Source organism: Natrix helvetica, assembly GCF_964273705.1.
Source record: "Natrix helvetica genome assembly, chromosome: 5".
NCBI classification, from domain to species: domain Eukaryota; kingdom Metazoa; phylum Chordata; class Lepidosauria; order Squamata; family Natricidae; genus Natrix; species Natrix helvetica.
The window spans coordinates 5,157,814-5,177,423 of NC_138551.1; the positions used below are offsets into that span (position 1 = coordinate 5,157,814).

At 45.0% G+C, this 19,610-nt stretch overlaps 1 protein-coding gene across 6 annotated transcripts in view; it reads right to left on the minus strand.

Annotated features, from left to right (window-relative positions):
- EIF4E2 (eukaryotic translation initiation factor 4E family member 2) overlaps positions 1-19,610 on the minus strand; it is a 57,024-nt gene that overhangs the window by 15,235 nt on the left and 22,179 nt on the right. For all 6 annotated transcript variants that reach the window (XM_081956139.1, XM_081956138.1, XM_081956136.1 and 3 more), the window contains 3 exons: positions 16,478-16,582; positions 14,648-14,800; positions 13,571-13,707 (listed from right to left, as the gene is read on the minus strand). In XM_081956139.1, coding sequence (XP_081812265.1) covers positions 13,571-13,707; positions 14,648-14,800; positions 16,478-16,582 — 395 coding nt within the window. The remainder of the gene's footprint in view (positions 1-13,570; positions 13,708-14,647; positions 14,801-16,477; positions 16,583-19,610) is intronic.

Below are 19,610 nucleotides of genomic sequence, written 5' to 3' on the forward strand. Positions count from 1 at the left end.
TATTCTATTCTATTCTATTCTATGCTATTCCATTCCATATTCCAATATTTATTCTATTCTATTCTATTCTCCAATATCTCTTCTATTCCATATTCCAATATTTATTCTATTCTATTCTATTCTATGCTATGCTATTCCATTCCATATTCCAATATTTATTCTATTCTATTCTATTCCATTCTATTCCATTCCATATTCCAATATTTATCCTATTCTATTCTATTCTATTCTATGCTATGCTATGCTATTCCATTCCATATTCCAATATTTATTCTATTCTATTCTATTCCATTCTATTCCATTCCATATTCCAATATTTATTCTATTCTATTCTATTCTATTCTCCAATATCTCTTCTATTCCATTCTATTCCATTCCATATTCCAATATTTATTCTATTCTATTCTATTCTCCAATATCTCTTCTATTCCATATTCCAATATTTATTCTATTCTATTCTATTCTATTCTATTCTATGCTATTCCATTCCATATTCCAATATTTATTCTATTCTATTCTATTCCATTCTATTCCATTCCATATTCCAATATTTATTCTATTCTATTCTCCAATATCTCTTCTATTCCATTCTATTCCATTCCATATTCCAATATTTATTCTATTCTATTCTATTCTCCAATATCTCTTCTATTCCATTCTATTCCGTTCCATATTCCAATATTTATTCTATTCTATTCTATTCTCCAATATCTCTTCTATTCCATATTCCAATATTTATTCTATTCTATTCTATGCTATGCTATTCCATTCCATATTCCAATATTTATTCTATTCTATTCTATTCCATTATATTCCATTCCATATTCCAATATTTATTCTATTCTATTCTATTCTCCAATATCTCTTCTATTCCATTCTATTCCATTCCATATTCCAATATTTATTCTATTCTATTCTATTCTATTCTCCAATATCTCTTCTATTCCATATTCCAATATTAATCTATTCTATTCTATTCTATTCTATTCCATTCCATTCCATATTCCAATATTTATTCTATTCTATTCTCCAATATCTCTTCTATTCCATTCTATTCCATTCCATATTCCAATATTTATTCTATTCTATTCTATTCTATTCTCCAATATCTCTTCTATTCCATATTCCAATATTAATCTATTCTATTCTATTCTATTCTATTCTATTCCATTCCATTCCATATTCCAATATTTATTCTATTCTATTCTCCAATATCTCTTCTATTCCATTCTATTCCATTCCATATTCCAATATTTATTCTATTCTATTCTATTCTATTCTCCAATATCTCTTCTATTCCATTCTATTCCGTTCCATATTCCAATATTTATTCTATTCTATTCCCCAATATCTCTTCTATTCCATATTCCAATATTTATTCTATTCTATTGTATTCTATTCTATGCTATGCTATTCCATTCCATATTCCAATATTTATTCTATTCTATTCTATTCCATTCCATATTCCAATATTTATTCTATTCTATTCTATTCTCCATATCTCTTCTATTCCATTCCATTCTATTCCATTCCATATTCTAATATTTATTCTATTCTATTCTATTCTCCAATATCTCTTCTATTCCATATTCCAATATCTATTCTATTCTATTCTATTCTATGCTATGCTATGCTATTCCATTCCATATTCCAATATTTATTCTATTCTATTCTATTCCATTCCATATTCCAATATTTATTCTATTCTATTCTATTCTATTCTCCAATATCTCTTCTATTCCATTCCATATTCCAATATTTATTCTATTCTAGTCTCCAATATCTCTTCTATTCCATATTCCAATATTAATCTATTCTATTCTGTGCTATGCTATGCTATTCCATTCCATATTCCAATATTAATCTATTCTATTCTATTCTATTCCATTCCATATTCCAATATTTATTCTATTCTATTCTATTCTGTTCTCCAATATGTCTTCTATTCCATATTCCAATATTTATTCTATTCTATTCTATTCTATTCCATATTCCAATATTTATTCTATTCTATTTTATTCTTCATTCTAATATTTATTCTATTCTATTCTATTCTTCATTTCAATATTTATTCTCTTCTCTTCTCTTCTTCATTCCAATATTTATTCTGTTCTATGCTATGCTATTCTATTCCATTCCATTCTATTTTCTAATATTTATTCTATTCTATGCTATGCTATGCTATGACATTCTCTATTCCAATATTTATTCTATTCTATTCTACCGGCAGTGACCCAGGCCTGCCACGCTCCCAAACCGGTTCTCCAGGTGGCGCCATAGCCGCCACCATCTTATTTCTGCATGCGCCAGAATCATTTAAATTGCACAGCGCATGGGGCACACACACACAAGCGAAATGGCGCAAACTGGTGCGCACACAAGCAATACCCCCACCCCCCAATGGACTAGACCTGAGCACACTTTGCTTCACAGTGCTTGGAAAAGGGTGTCCATCGCAACAAACCACCACGGTTCCTTTAGTGACCATTGAAAGTTACAACGGTGCCGAAAAAAGGGACTTATGACAGTTTTTCACCCTTACGACTGTTGCCGCATCCCTGTGATCACGTGATCAAAATCCAGAGGCTCGGCCATTGGTTCACATTTACGACCGTTGCTGTGTCCCAGGGTCAGGCGATCCCCTTTTGCGGGAAGCCAGATTCAGTTAGTTTCAGCTAACAACCAGATTACTCACTGATCAACTGCAGGGATTCACTGCAGGCAAGAAAGGTTGTAAAACAAGGCAAAAACTCACTCAAGAAATGTCATCATCAATTTGGGGCTCAATTGTGGTTGTAAGTTGAGGACTACCTGTACCATCCCTGACAAGTCGCTGAACAATCTTTTCTTAAACGCCTCCAGTGATGGAGCATTTACAACTTCTGGAGGCAATTTCTGTTCCACTGATTAATTGTTCTAACTGTCAGGAAATTTCTCCTCAGTTCTAAGTTGCTTCTCTCCTTGATTAGTTTCCACCCATTGCTTCTTGTTCTACCCTCATGTGCCTTGGAGAATAGCTTGACTCCCAAATCTTCTTTGTGGCAACCCCTGAGATATTGGAACACTGCTATCATGTCTCCCCTAGTCCTTCTGTCTCTTAAGCTAAACATACCCAGTTCCTGCAACCGTTCTTCCTATGTTTTAGTCTCCAGTCCCCTAATTATCTTTGTTGCTCTTCTCTAAAACCCTTCTAGAGTCTCAGAATAACAGAGGTGGAAGGGATCTTGGAGGTCTTCTAGTCCAGGGGTGTCCAAACTTGGCAACTTTAAGACTTGTGGACTTCAATTCCCAGAATTCCCCAGCCAGCTGGCTGGGGAATTCTGGGAGTTGAAGTCCACAAGTCTTAAAGCTGCCAAGTTTGGACACCCCTGTTCTAGTCCAACCCCCTGCCTAGGCAGGAAACCCTGTACCGTTTCAGACAAATGGCTATCCAACATCTTCTTAAAGACTTCCAGTGTTGGGGCATTCACAACTTCTGGAGGCAACTTCTATTCCACTGATTCATTGTTCTAACTGTCAGGAAATGTCTTCTTAGTTCTAGATTGCTTCTCTCATTAGTTTGCATCTATTGCTTCTTGTCCTGCCTTCTGATGCTTTGGAAAATAGGCTGACCCCTCCTCCCCGCTCTTCTTTGTGCCAGCTTTGCAACTTTCCAAAGGTGAGGAAAAGGAAAATGGTCGCCCATCATCCCTTCCACCAATATGGTCAATTCCGACTGAATATAAACTGCCCTCTGATGGCCTTAGGTTTCCTAGGCTGGTGCAACGTGCAGACAGTTAACCAGAGAGAGACACACACAAAAATCCATGTTTTCTGACACCTCCAAGGCTTGGCACGACCTAGGCCAATGCATCATTCTGCAAGCTGCACACGAATCCGTTAATAGAGCTATTTTTTGATTCGGAAGGGGAGAGAGAGAGAGAGGGGAAAAAAAGCCAATTGCTACCAGTCACGGCTTGCTTTAAATCTGCTTTGCTAATGACACCCACAATAAACATAAAAATCCGCTCCGGCTATGTGCTGGCAAAGTGCTTTCCGATAAATCTCGGGGAATGGGTCTAATGGGGCGGCTGCCGGGGCTATTTTTCTTGCTGATGGGGGGAAAGGAATTGGGGGGGGGGAATGAGATCCAGCTTGCCTGCTTAGCAAAGATAGACAAATGGGAGTGGGAGGCATGGGAGAGGGTCTCCGCTGATCACTCATGGTCATCAGAGGCAGGTGAGGCTGAATTTCTTAAATCTCCTGCGTCGGTCTCTACTGGTTGCGGAATGAATAGAATAGAATAATAAAGTTGGGAGGAACTTTGGAGGTCTTCTAGTCCAACCCCCTGCTTGTTTTGACCGAGGCTGCCCAAGAGCCTGAAGCAGACTCCTTATCACAACAAAAAGCACTTTTATTAATTGACTGTGAATTCTGCTCCTTCACATCCAGCAAAGTCTTTCAAGGGAGGATTTACGGTCAACAGACCTTATCTGGCTTGGAGAACTGCCAGGCTGATATCTGCAGAACTTGGCAAGGAGTCACGAACCTATGAAGTGAACTAATGGTCTCCTGCAAACTCCACTTCTCTTTCGCTCCTCTTTTGTTTCCTCTTGGAGGGGACATTCATCGTCCACTGTGGCCTTACTCCCAGGTCGACCCTGGTTCTTTAGCTCTTCCCTTTGTCTGGCCGCTGTGCGCATGCGCACACTAGGAACAGGCTCCAGCTGTTTGTCTGCCTCACTGATGTCTGACTCTGAAGGCAGCTGATAACTGTCAGACGGCCCTGGCCCCCTCTCTGCCTCCGACACAGAGCCCTCATCAGAACCTTCCCCAGACTCCAGGACTGGCCCATCTTCCTCCCCAACCTCCTCACTCTCCAAATCTGCTGCCAGCTGTTGGCTGCTGGTGGGTCACAACACTGCTCAGGCAGGAAACCGCATATCATTTTAGACAAACGGTTGTCCAGTCTCTTCTTAAAAACTTCCAGTGTTGGAACATTTGCAACTTCTGAAGGAAACTTCTGTTCCATTGGTTGATTGTTCTGTCAAGAAAATTTCTCCTTATTTCTAGGTTGAATCCTTGTTCAGTTTCCATTCATTATTCCGTCTGGCCGTCTGATTTGGAAAACAGGTACCCCCCGCCCCCTCTCTGTGGCAGCTCCTAAGATATTAGAACACCGCTATCATGTTTCCCCTGGTCCTTCTCTTCTCTAGACGAGCCATGCCCAGTTCCTGCAACCGTTCTTCATATGTTTTAGCCTCCAGTCCCCTAATCCTCTTTGTGGCTCTTCTCCGCACTCTTTCTAGAGTCTCCACATCTTTTCTACATTGTGGCGACCAAAATTGTATTCACAGTGGATTTCTAAGCAGAAGAAGAGAGATGGAAGGGACCTTGGAGGTCTTCTAGCAGGAGACTCTATATCATTCCAGACAAACAGCTGTCCAGTCTCTTCTTAAAAACTTCTAGTGTTGGGGCATTCACAACTTCTGGAGGCAAGGAGTTCCATTGATTAATTGTTCCAACTGTCAGGAAATTCCTCCTTAGTTCTAAGTTGTTTCTCTCCTTGATTAGTTTCCACCCATTGCTTCTTGTCCTGCTCTCTGGTGCTTTGGAGAATAGTTTGACTCCCTCTTCTTTGTGGCAGCTCCAGATATTGGAACACTGCTGTCATGTCTCCCCTGGTCCTTCTTTTCACTAGATTAGACTTACCCAAGTCCTGCATTCATGTGCATTCTGCATTCATCTCCAATAGATGAAAATATTCAACTTAACAAATTTCAGAGGAAAATGCCTTGGTGCTAGCAATTGGGTCTTCTTACTTTTGTTCTCATGCTTCGTAAACATGTGATACTTGATATTTAGAATAGAATAGAATAGCAGAGTTGGAAGGGACCTTGGAGGTCATCTAGTCCAACCCCCTGCTCAAGCAAGAGACCCTATACTATTGCAGATAAGTGGCTGTCCAATTTCTTCTTGAAAACCTCCAGTGTTGGGGCATTCACAACTTCTGGAGGCAATTTCTGTTCCACTGATTAATTGTTCTAACTGTCAGGAAATTTCTCTTCAGTTCTAAGTTGCTTCTCTCCTTGATTAGTTTCCACCCATTGATTCTTGTCCTGCCCTCAGGTGCCTTGGAGAATAGCTTGACTCCCAAATCTTCTTTGTGGCAGCTCCAGAGATATTGGAAGATGCTATCATGTCTCCCCTGGTCCTTCTTTCTATTAAACTAGACGTACCCAGTTCCCGCAACCGTTCTTCATATGTTTTAGCCTCCAGTCCCCTGGAGTGGAATGGCACAACTATCCATGGCCAACTAAATCCAACAATTTAATTAAATGGAATGGACACACAATGACACGTGAATGTCAAAAGTGAAAATAGTTTTTAAATTAGTTTAAAGAATTTAAAAAAAAAACTATTTGAATTGTCATCCACGTTTCCTTGTGTCCTTCCTTCTGCATCTTTTCGTTCACGATTTGATTCCAACATTTCCCCGATATTAGTGTAACCCTTGTCCCCTGGCGAGTTCTGACAGACCCCTGGCTGGCCTTGCTTGCAAGCTAAGCTCTCCCTCCCAACAGCATCAGAGCTCCCTTTGCTGTACGGGGGAATCCTCGACGTATGACCACAATTGAGCCCCGCATTTCTGCAGCTAACCAAGAGAGTTGTTAAGTGAGCTTTGCTCCTTTTTTGCGAGCTTCCTTGCCCCAGGTGCGAAGTGAATTCCTGCAGTTGTTAAGTCAGTGGCACAAATCCCTTGGACAATTTGCCAGGGGGAGGGGGAGATGGGGAAAAGAAGAGGGGTGGGGGGAGGAGGGCCAATGCAAAACTAACCCTCCACTACAGACATAATGTCTGGGTTGTAAAGCTGTCGATGACTTGGCACGCACTGGCAGCCTCCCCATGCAAAGCGCGTATCCATCTGCCCTGCCCGGGCCGTTGGTTTTTAAGATTGCAATATCCGCTTTAGTTTGGATTTTGCAAAAATGGCATTGGCAGTCAAAGGTGGACTACAAACCCCATAAGCGCATGGGAAGCCTGGCCTGCCACAGGGGAAGTCCCATGGATTCCTTGTCTCCGAGCCAGCCTCTCAATGCAGAGCAGAAACGGTTGGAAAGCCACTTGGAGTGGGGTGGACGTAGAGGAGAGGAATCCCTGAGACAAGGAGCAGCTACGGGCACAGCTAGTCCTCGACTTAAAGCAGTTTGTTTAGTGACCGTTATGACGGCACCGAAAAAAGTAACTGATGAGCATTATTCACACTTGCGACCACTGTGGCATCCCCGGGGTCGCGTGATCAAAATTCGCGACTGATTCATATTTATGACGGTTGCGGGGTCGTGTGATTCCCCTCTTGCGACCTTCCGACAAGCAAAGCCAACGGAGAAGTTCGGGTTCACTTAACGACCGTGTGACTAAGTTAATCAACTGGGGTGATTCACTTCATAGGGAGTCCTCGAGCGCGGGTTCATTTAGTGACCGTTCAAAGTGACGACGGCACTGGAAAAAGTGTACCATGACCATTTTTCACAGTTATGTCCGTTGTCGCATCCCCATGGTCACGTAATTTGCATTCAGATGCTTGACAGCTTGACTCACATTTATGACGGTGGCAACATCCCGGGATCCTGTGATCCCCTTTTGCGACCTTCTGACAAGCAAAGTCAACGGGGGAAGCCAGATTCCCTTAACAACCGTGTGACTAACTTTAACTACTGTGGCGATTCTCTTAACGACTGTGGCAAGAAAGGTCGTAAAATGGGGCAAAGTTCACGTCACAAAATTTCTCGCTTTGCAAGAGAAATGCTGGCCTCATCACTGTGGTCGTTGGTCGAGGACTCCTCCGTATTCAAAGCATCACTCAGGACGTGACGGAAGGATTGAGAAGCAGGCAGATGGAGAGAGCCCATTCAAATGATCTACGGAGCATTTTCTACCCATCCAGCCAATTTTTCCTCCCGAATTAACCGTGGAAATTGGGGTTTTTCTTAGGAAGTTCCGGAGCAATTTCTGCAGAGCAAAAAATGAAGCAAGAAGCAATTGACTTCCGTTCTTGTTCCGGAGCTTTTTTTTTTTTTCCTTCGGTGTTTCCTTATTTGGGGGCCAAATTGGTTCCATGCGGAAAGCAGCTACAATTACACAGCTGGAAAAAGAGACTGACAGTTATAATCAGCCTTGGGGGGTGGGGGGTAAGGAATATCTCGGGCACAGCCAGCTGCACCGCCAAATTCGCTTTCCAAGCGGTGAGCCTCTCTGTCTCCTGGTTTTCCGCCCCGGTTACTTATTTGATGGCGTTTGGAACACGTCGCCTGGGGTGTGCTAGAAAGCAACGCGCATCCTATGCAGGCAGGACGGCTTCAGCCACCTGCAGGCGTTCAAGGACCGCATGGCTGGGGAAGGCCTGAACAGGCGAGCGCCAGCAGAATGGGTGCCCGAGCGCCCAAATGTTCCGAGCTGCCCGTAACTGAGCTGGCAGATCCGTTCGCCAATCTCCTTACTGGTTAAGTAGGCAGTTCCCCTGTTTTTTGAGCCCCCTCTCAAATCTCAAACCAGAACCCTGCAGCTACGCCTAGGTTATTTATGAAGTATTATGGGGGGGGGGGGAATGGGATTTGCTCCATTTTCAATCTGTTTTCCTGGCGCAAGGGGATGCTGCAAAGAGCCTGCGGCTGCATTGAAAGCAGGAAATATTGTGTGTGCGTGTGTGCGTGCATTTCATCCTTGATCTAAAAAAGCCCAGGGAAGGGAAGAAACAAAAGGAACATTCAGTTCGGCCTCTGACAAGTCTCCCTTCCAACGGTCTCCCTTTGGTTGGTTGCCCCAAGTTTGCAATAGCACGTCCCTCCTCTAAAATAATAAATACCTTTGTACAACACGTGTGCCCCTCTCTGTGAATAAACTAGGCTGCAAAATTCTGGGATTGGACGCTGGATTGCAGCAGAGAGAATCATAAAAAGTATAAAACCATAAAACCCCCAAATGTTGATTTGGGGGGGGGGAAACACCCCACTGCAACAGCTCTAAGTGTGTGGTGACCTCCAGGGGTGTCACCATCATTAGCTGGCTTAAACACCATGTCTAGTGGAGCGGATGGAGAGAACCGAGAGGGACCGACCCCTTCCTCCACTTCACCGGTGCCTCATCTCTGCTGGTGAGTTATTGTGAGGGAGGGAGGAAGGGAGGAAGGAAAGAAGGAAAGAGGAAGGGAGATGGGGGAAAGAAAGAAGGGAGGGAGGAAGGAAGGGGGGAGGGAGGAAGGAAGGAAAGAGGGAGGGAGGGAAGGCGTTAGGAAGGAAGGCTGGGAGAAGGATGGAAGGACTTAGGAAGTGGGGGACGGAGAAGGAAGGGAAGGAGGGAGATGGGGGAAAGAAGGAAGGAGTTAGGAAGGAGGGAGATGGAAGAGAGGGAGGGAGGTGGGAGAAAGGAAGAAGGGTGGAAGGGAGGGAGGAAGGAAAGAGGAAGGGAGATGGGGGAAAGAAAGAAGGGAGGGAGGGAGAAGGAAGAAGGGAGGGAGGGAAGGCATTAGGAAGGAAGGGAAGGAGTTAGGAAGGAAGAGAGATGGGAGAAGGGTGGAAGGACTTAGGAAGGGGGGTAGGAGTTAGGAAGGGAGGGAGGCAGATTGGGTAAGGAAGGAAGGACTTAGGAACCGGGAACTGAGGAGGGAGGGAGATGGAGGAAAGAAGGAAGGAGTTAGGGAGGGAGGGAGATAGAAGGAATGGAGGGAGGGAAGGAGTTAAGAAGGAAGGGCGGGATGGGGAAGGAAGGAAGGACGGGATGAGGAAGGAAGGGAGGGTGGAAGATAGGGGAAGGAAGGCAGTCGTTAGGAAAGAAGGGAGATGAAGGAAGGAAGGAAGGAAGGAAGGAAGGAAGGAAGGAAGGAAGGGAAGAGTTTGGGGGTTCAGCTAGAGTGCCAAACCTCCAGGTGGAGATCCAATCCAGTGTCCGAGACTTCTCCAGTGTTTTCCTCTCCCGTCGAAGGGAAGAGAAAAGGTGGATCAGGTGAGGAAATCTATCTATGTGGTTGCCAAGTGTCCAAAATGACTTGGTGATTAGTCACTCAATCAATATAATTACAGGTAGCCCTCGACTTACGACCCCAGAGTCCGGTCGGAACTGAAGAAGCTTCTTGGATGAGAAGCGAAATGTCTTCAAGAAAAAAACAAAGTCCAGTTGTCTTTTGGGGGGAAAAAAGAAGCATTTTGGGGAGAACCATGACTGAGAATCTCCACAGACATTTTGAGTGAATTTTGACCCGTTTTACAACTTTTCTGGCCACCGTTGTTATACAAATTGCTGCCACGGTTAGGTTAGTACAGGTAGTCCTCGACTTACAGCAGTTCATTTAGTGACCATTCAAAGTTACAACGGCAGTGGAAAAAAGGACCATTTTTCACCCTTTTCGACCGTCGCAGCCTTCCCCGTGGTCACATGATCAAAATTCAGAGGCTGGGCAACCGGTTCATATTTATGACGGTCGCAGTGTCCCATAAATCCCCTTTTGCGACCTTCTGACAAGCAAAATCAACGGGGAAGCTAGCTTCCCTTCGCCACCCTGTGACTAACTTAACGGTCGGTTCACTGAACGACGATGGCAAAAAAAGTCGTAAACTGGGGCAAAACTGCCTTGACAAATGTTCCACTTAGCAGCGTAGATTTTGGACTCCACTGTGTGGTCGTAAGCCGAGGACTACCAAGAATCTGGTTACGGTAAGTCGAGGGCTTTTGATCTGACCCTTCCGGAAAATTCTTTTTGGTCGCGTGTGGGGAAATATCCTGTCAGGGAGGAGATTCTACCCCATTTTACTCTCCTTGGGGCTGAATGCTATTTTCTGTCCTGTTTGTCTCTTTCACTTCGATTAGTTTTTTTTAAAAATGTCAGTCCTAATGATCCGACGGGCCTCTTTGCTTACAAAACACTGACGTGTTTTTCCCATTCTTCGCTCCACGCTCTGAAATAAGTGGCAATCTTTTATCATTTTGCGTGAAAATAAACGTCACCGTGAAACCGTCTGCTCTGGTAAAGCAGAACAGCCGTCTCTAAAATACCCCCGTCTCCTCCATATATTACTATCCTCTGTTCTGCTTAAAGAGCCCTCGTCCACTGAAGGAGCGGGGGAAATTTAATATACGGCATTTATAACGCTCAGAAATCATTTGTACCGCGCAAGTCAATTTACATAGTGCCTTCTTGAGAGCATTTATAAATCTAAAGGGCTTATAAATCCTCGCTAGTTTGTGTCTTTCATTTCCCCAGGAATGCAGTGGGGGTCACAACACCTTTTTTTTTCTTTTTTCTTCCCTCTGGCCGTTTTGTCTCACAAATGCAAACAATGTTAAAGTTGCCACCCTGGTAACTACGGGGCATTTGAGTTTGGGAAGGAGGTTTGGGGCCAGGCTGCTGCTCCTTGCTCCGTTTTACGTTGGGATGCAGTATCGAGAAAATGGAGATTGGCATCAAAAAGAATACACTGAAATATTGAATGATTAAGGATAGATTGTAACTCAATGAAATATGTGTATTACGACCCTGTTTCCCTGAAAATAAGACCTCCCCGGATAATAAGCCCAATTGGGCTTTTGTTTGCATGCGCTAAAATAAGCCATCCCCCCAAAATAAGCCCTCCCTGAAAATATTGCAACACAGCAGCGGCCATGGGGTGACCGCGCTCACCGCCTCCTGCACCTCAAAAAGAATAAGACCTCCCCGAAAATAAGGCCAAGCACTTATTTTGGGGGGTCAAAAGAAAATAAGGCCCTGTCTTACTTTCGGGGAAATACAGGACTAAAAATCTACAAGATTGTTAATTGTGTTAAATGTGAAGAGTATTGTTTTACTTGTATTAAAATGTAACCGCACTGTTCACACAGTGTTTGTAGAAAAATAAGAAATAAAAACTTTTTTTTAAAAAAAAAGAGTGCAAATACAGTCCTCAATTTATAATCACAAACGAGCCCAAAGTTTCCGTTGCTAAGTGAGAAATTTGCTAAGTGAGCTTTGCCCCATTGTATGCCTTTTCTTGCCGCCGCTGTTAAGTGAATCACTGGAGGTTGTTAAAAAGAGACCGGACAGTCACTTGTCTGATATGGTATAGCAGGGGTGTCCAAACTTGGCAACTTTAAGACTTGTGGACTTCAACTCCCAGAATTCCCCAGCTGGAGTTGAAGTCCACAAGTCTTAAAGTTGCCAAGTTTGGACACCCCTGTGGTATAGGATCTCCCCTGCTTGAGCAGGGGGCTGGACTGGAAGACCTCCAAGGTCCCTTCCATTTGACCCCATGATTTGAGTTTCAACTGTGCTGACTCGCTTTACCAGTCTTAAAAACAGTCATAAAGTTGAATCCAGTGATATGGCGCCTCAATTTATGACGCCACCAGCTTGCATCTGAAATCCCAGGCTCCGTTGTGGTTTTAAGTCGAGGACTTCCTGCAGGTGGCCTTCGACCCCTGGGTGGCTGGGGAATTATGGGAGCTGAAGTCCACTTAACTTAAAGTGGGAGGCGCTGGCTTAGAGATAATGCCTAATGCAGATAGTCCTCGATCTACAACAGTTCATTTAGTGACTGAAGTTACGACACTGTAAAAAGTGACTTACGACCATTTTTCACACTTACGATGGCTGCAGCATCCCCAGGGTCACATGGTCCAAAGCCAGACCCTTAGCAAGCCGCTCCTATTTATGACGGTCACAGTGCCCAGGAGTTGCGACCTTCTGACAAGCCAAGTCGACAGGGAAGCCAGCTTCCCTTAACAACCGTGTTTCTCACTTAACCGCAATGATTCACTTAACGACTGTGGCAAGGAAGGTCGTAAAATGGGGCAATTTAACAACCATCTCGCTTAGCAACACAAATGTCGGCCTCCATTGTGGTCGTAAGTCCGGGACTACCGGCTTTACACGTTCCTGATGGCATCAAGGCCGTACCCGATTCCTGCTCTATCGGTCGGACAGAAGTGAAGGAGAATTCAAAGAAAGTTGTCGTAGGACAAGGGGGCTCAACTTCGATTGCATTGAGGGCCGCATCAGGGTTGTGTTTGATATCACGGTGTGTGTGTGTGTCGGGATGGGTGTGGCCAGATCAATGTCACTCGTATCGGCGGCGCCTACAGTGGTGCGAGCGCTCTGCCGGCAAAAACGGTCTCCCGAGCTCCGTTTTCAGCTGCGACAGCCTCCTGCAACCGCCTGCCGACGGAAACGGCGCTCCATTTTTGCTGGCAGATGCACCGCGGGCCAGTCGTTAGCGGTTCCCAAGCTGGCCCCGTTGCGCCAGATCTAAGCACCCCGCAGGCCGGATCTGGCCCCCGCGGGCCTTGAGTTTGACACCCCTCTCGTAGGATCTCTGGGGCAGAGAAGATTCCTGAGGGGAGCAGTAACAGTTCTTGGGGAGGGTGGGGTGGGGGTTGCTCTCCAGAATAGAGAGCTTGCAAATTGCTCAGCTAAAGGGGTTCACGGTCCTGATTCCTCCCCCCTCCCCCCAGCAGAACATGCACGCATTATGTCTTTGTATCCAAGCAGCATTTGGCCCGTACGGACACAGAACAAGCGCATCGCAGCAACCGCTCGCCCTCCCCTCACCGCCGCAGCACGTACTTGATGCTGTCCGTGTGCGTTTTGTACTCCATGATGGTGTTGGGGGGAAGGTTGAGTACGCGTCGTAAGGTGTCCCTGATCCGGGCCGTGGTGGCTTGGTCGCTGGCCGTCTTGTTCCATATGGAGATGATGTCCTCCTGCAGGGGGAAACAGTCAGGAGACGATTAAGGCGGTCGCCCTTGGGACAAAGCGTGCCCTGGATGACTGAGGATCTCCACCAGTGGTGGGTTCTGGATCCCATTTCAACCGTCGGAACGGGCCTGGCGGCGTCCACACCAACGCACCAGCGTGCGCGCACATGCATCTTAGCGCCTCCGCGACTCTCCAGCTGCTCCGCAGAGTGTCTCGCAGGCACTGTATGCGCCGTGCAAGGAAACACGGAAGCCTTAAAAGACCGGTAGGAGCTCAGGTGGGCCCTCTGGAGGACTATACCGGAATGGTATCTGGTGCTCCGGGCAGCCTGCGGTACGCCTGTACCAGGGGGTACTGCCTGCAACCCACCACTGATCTCTACAGACGTTTAGCTAATACAATTTGGGATGAACGGCCTTTGAATGGTGTGGGAGTAGGAACGGATTTTCACAGGAAAGAAAGTGCAGACTCCAGGAACCAGAAGCCCCATTCAGGTGACCCCGAGGGCATGGATAAACCTCCAGGTGGCCTCAACGCTCTCTAAAAGGATGCAAATGACCAGCTGCCTCTGCAAGGAGTATCAATCTTTCCATTCCTCACCATCCAGTCAGAGCTGGAGAAGCTTCTTGGATGAGAAGTAAAATGTCTTCAAAGAGAAAACAAAAAAGTCTAGCTGCCGCTTGAAAAAGCACTTTTGGGACTCCAAGTGGCCTGAACGGCTCTCTTAAAAGGAAGCAAATAACCTGCTTTGTCTGCAAGGAATGTAAATCCTTCCATTCCCCACTATGCGGTCAGAGCTGAAGAAGCTTCTTGGATGAGAAGAGAAACGTCTTCCAAAGAAAAAAACCAGAAAGTCCAGTTGCCTCCTGAAAAAAGCACCTTCGGGACAGGACAGCCCTGGGCTCAGATTGGCAGCCGCTTCCCGCTAACTCCCCGGCAACTCACCTGGAAACGGACAGAGACGACGGCCCCGCAGATTTCTTCCCCCACCATAAATTGTTCTCCCAGCATTGCCAGAATGAGGTTCTCCCAGCACCGAGATGCCAGGCCCTTCCGCAGGCGGATAATCCACTTGCCCCCGTTCTTGTTGGCATCGTCCTGGGAAGAGGAGGAGGAGGAGGAAGAAAATTAAGGGTCAACCTAATACAGACATGAGGGTTAAGGTTGCAGAGAGCCCGGATGCCGCACTGATGGGGGGCGGTGTGTGTGTCTGTGACAAAACAAGACAATTCTTCTGACTGGGGGCAGGACAAGAAACAATGGTTGGAAACTAATCAAAAAGAGAAGCAACCTGGAATTAAGGAGAAACTTCCTAACAGTGAGGACAATTAACCGGTGGAACAGCTTGCCACCAGAAATTGTAGGTCTTTATCACTGGGGTTTTTAAGAAGAGACTGGATGTCCACTTGTATAGGGTCTCCTGCTTGAACGGGGGGCTGGACTAGAAGACCTCCAAGGTCCTTTCCAGCTCATTCACTTCTTCAGCAGAAGAAGTGCCTATTCCCTCATTTGGAAACTTGACACGTGAAAGAGGGCGCCAGTTCCAATAAGCAGCATCAGTTTGGTGTAGCGGTTAAGGTGCTGGCTGAGAAACCAGGAAATGAGTTCTAGTCCTGTTTTAGGCACAAAAATCAGCGGTGTGACTGTGGGCCAATCACTCAGAGAAGGTGAGTTCTAGTCCTGCCTTAGGTATGAAACCCAGCTGGGTGATACTGAGCCAATCACCAGGAGATGGTGAGTTCTAGTCCTGCCTCAGGCCTCATAGCTGACAGGATCTCCATGGGCAAGTTGCTAGGAGATGGTGAGTTCTAGTCCTGCCTTAAGCACGGAAGCCGACTGAGTGACTTTGGGCCAATCACTAGGAGGTGGTGAATTCTAGTCCCGCCTTCAGAATGAAAGCTAGCTGGGTGACTTTGGGCCAATCACTAGGAGGTGGTGAATTCTAGTCCCACTTTAGTACGAAAACTGGCAGGGTGACTATGGCCCAATCATCAGATGGTGAATTCTAGTCCCACCTTCAGAATGAAAACCGTCTGAGTGACTTTGGGCCAATCACTAGGAGGTGGTGAATTCTAGTCCCGCATTCAGAATGAAAGCTAGCTGGGTGACTTTGGGCCAATCACTAGGAGGTGGTGAATTCTAGTCCCACTTTAGTACAAAAACTGGCAGGGTGACTATGGCTCAATCATCAGATGGTGAATTCTAGTCCCACCTTCAGAATGAAAACCGTCTGAGTGACTTTGGGCCAATCACTAGGAGGTGGTGAATTCTAGTCCCACTTTAGTATGAAAACTGGCAGGGTGACTATGGCCCAATCATCAGGAGGTGGTGAATTCTAGTCCCACCTTCAGAATGAAAACCGTCTGAGTGACTTTGGGCCGATCACTAGGAGGTGGTGAATTCTAGTCCCGTCTTGGGATATATGAAAGCTGGCTGGGTGACTTTGGACCAGTCTTTCTCTCTCAGCTCGACCCACCTTGCTGGGTTGTTGGTGTGGGGAAAACAGGAGGAGAAAAGAGTATTAGGTATGTCTGCCATCTTGAGTTCCTGACAAAGTAATAAAGGCAGATGAAAAATCCAACAAATAAATAATTTATAGGCCAAAGGCTCCCCTTCCCACCAAAGAAATGGGCGAAAAAAAGGACGAACGACGGGGACAGGGAGAGCATCCCGACAGAATGTTAAACCTGGGTTTAAACCCAGCTTCCGTCCACAGTAGAAATGTCAGTCCCAGGACGGCCTTACTTAAGCCAACCTTGAAACTTCAAGACTTACCTCCCACATGGGCTTAATTCCTTCTTTGAAAAGATGGAAGTCGCTGTGGCCTGTCAGGTCCCCAGGACGGACCATGTGGCTGTAAAACCGCCAGAACTGTTCCACCTGGAAGACATTCATTTATATGTTTATTTAGCGTACGGCATAGCACAGGGGCGTCCAAACTTGGGAACTTTAAGACTTGTGGACTTCAACTCCCAGAATTCCCCAGCCAGCATGGCTGGCTGGGGAATTCTGGGAGTTGAAGTCCACAAGTCTTAAAGTTCCCAAGTTTGGACACCCCTGGCATAGCATATCTATGGAGGAGTGGTGCAGCGGCCTAGAGGTGGAGCTATAGCCTCAAAATCAGGAGGCTGTGAGTTTCTTCCTAGGTAGAGGCCGATATTTCTCTCTCTGGGCACAATGAGAATCTATCTGCTGAACAAAACTCCACACTGGCGACAGGAAGGCATCTGGCCAGTAAATACTCTGCTAGCTCCATTCCGTTGCCCGGATTCCACCCCGCAAGGGATTATGGGATCGTTAAACGATGATGGTAGCATACATATGGACTTGCAATAGATACAGGAAGTCCTCAACCTACGACCACAATTGAGCCCAAGATTTCTAATGCTAAGCGAGACAGCGGTTGAGTGGGTTTTAGCCCCATTTTACGACCTTTCTTGCCACAGTTGTTACGCGAATCGCTGCAGTTGGTAAGTTAATACAGGTAGTTCTTCACTTACAACATTTTATTTAGTGATCATTCCAAGGTACAACGCCGCTGAAAAATGGTGACTTATGACCATTTTTCACACTTACGACCGTTGAAGCATCCTAAGGTTACGTGATCCAAATTCAGATGCTTGGCAACTGACTCATATTTCTGACGGTGGCAGTGTCCTGGGGTCCCGTGATCCCCTTTTGCGACCTCCTGAGAATCAAAGTCAATGGGGAGAGCCAGGTTCACTTAACAACTGTGTTACTAACTTAGCAACAGCAATGATTCACTTAACAATGGTGGCTAGAAAGGTCGTACATTGGGGCAAGACTCACTTAACAAAGGTCTCACTTAGCAACAGAAATTTTGGGTTCATTTGTGGGTCATAACTTGAGGATTACCTGGATTGGGTTCTCTGTAGGGGCAAATGATGCTCTTATTTATTGGTCTTCACTTTTCTCATCAGCGACGATTTAAAAAAAAAATCTAATCAGTTTCCATGGTCAGAGAAACTTTAAAAAGCCAATATGCAGAACTCATATCATGACCATAAGTTACTGACTTAAGATAATCAAACAGGAAATGTTTAGTATTATTTATTTTATTTTATATTTTATTTTATTATCTTACTAGTGCTGATTGTCCGGGTATTTATTTATAGGGGTAAAATGTCTGGACCGAACGTAATTTATACCGTTGGATTTCCCCCCCTTACCATAGAGAGCCCTCTTGTGGAGTACTGTGAAGCCGTTACCATGGCAACTCCACTGCGTTGCACAGTAGAAGCCATTTTAAGGCAGTACGGTAGAAGCCATTTTAAGGCACGACAGGTTGTATCTTAACAGAACACACACCCTGAGGTGTCTTACCCCCACAGTATTTGTTCCAGAGAGTAAGTCATCTGTGTACCAAGTTTGGTTGAAATTGCTGAGGCGTTCCAGAGTTATCCTGGAACATACACACAGATCCATTTTAGATAGATAGATTATCTTAGTTTATCTTTATAGTTTATTTTATTTTACTGGGTTTAAAGATTGCACCAATCACCAAGGAACAGTACAATCTCCTCCATAATTTGGACTAAAAACAGCCCAAGAAAAAGGAAACAAATCAACATTATTATTATTATTATTATTATTATTATTATTATTATTATTATTATTATTATTATTATTATTATTATTATTATTATTATTATTATTATTATTATTATTATTATTATACAATTGTATCACAGCGGCCAGTTAATTCGCCGGATTTGGCATTGATTACTAGTCGGGCCCCACCCAGGGGCCTAGGACGTCGTAACGTATTTTCGTAATATACGTGCAGATCCAAGCAGTGCAGCTTTTTGCATTTGACTGATGGTGATTTTGTCAAGTTTTAACTGTTTTAAATGTAATTCCAGTGCTTTTGGAATAGCACCCAGTGTGCCGATTACCACTGGAATTACCACTGCTGGTTTGTGCCATAATCGTTGGATTTCGATTTTTAAGTCCTGGTATTTCGCAACTTTTTCATGTTCCTTCTCCTCGACCCTGCTATCATCTGGTATTGCGATGTCTATGATTGTAACCTTACTTTTCTCAATCAGTAATTATTTATTATTATTATTATTATTATTATTATTATTATTATTATTATTATACAACCCACGTAAAACACTGGAAATTAATCAGCTGTTAATTGCAGTCCCATTCGACAAACTATCACAGAAAATCTGGCTGCATTAAACATCCATTCTGTTATCCCAGTCAGACAAAAAGGTAACAGATGCAGAATTCATCTGGTTTTGTAAGCATCACCATCCATCTATGATTAGAATCTCCATAAAAATCACAATATGGCTGGGAAGGAGCAAGTGACTGAACACTTTAGCGCCACAAAACGTTGGTTCTGTAAGTATCTACACAACCTTCCTGGATCTGCCCTCTGGAACTGGACTCCTGGGGCCTGGGGAAGGCTCTGATGGATGCTCAGTGTCGGACAAAGAGAGAGAAAGAGAGCCAGGGCCGTTCAACATTTCCCAGCCAGCAGAGAGGCAGCTGCCTTTGGAGGCTGCTATGAGTGAGGAGGAAGAACAGCTGGGGCCTGTTCCAGATGCAGGCATGCAGAGGAGAGCCACAAAGAGGATTAGGGGACTGGAGGCTAAAACATATGAAGAACGGTTGCAGGAACTGGGTATGTCTAGTTTAATAGCAAGAAGGACTAGGGGAGACATGATAGCAGTCTTCCAATATCTCAGGGGTTGCCACAAAGAAGAGGGAATCAAGCTATTCTCCAAAGCACCTGAGGGCAGGACAAGAAGCAATGGGTGGAAACTAATCAAGGAGAGAAGCAACTTAGAACTGAGGAGAAATTTCCTGACAGTTAGAACAATTAATCAGTGGAACAGAAATTGCCTCCAGAAGTTGTGAATGCCCCAACACTGGA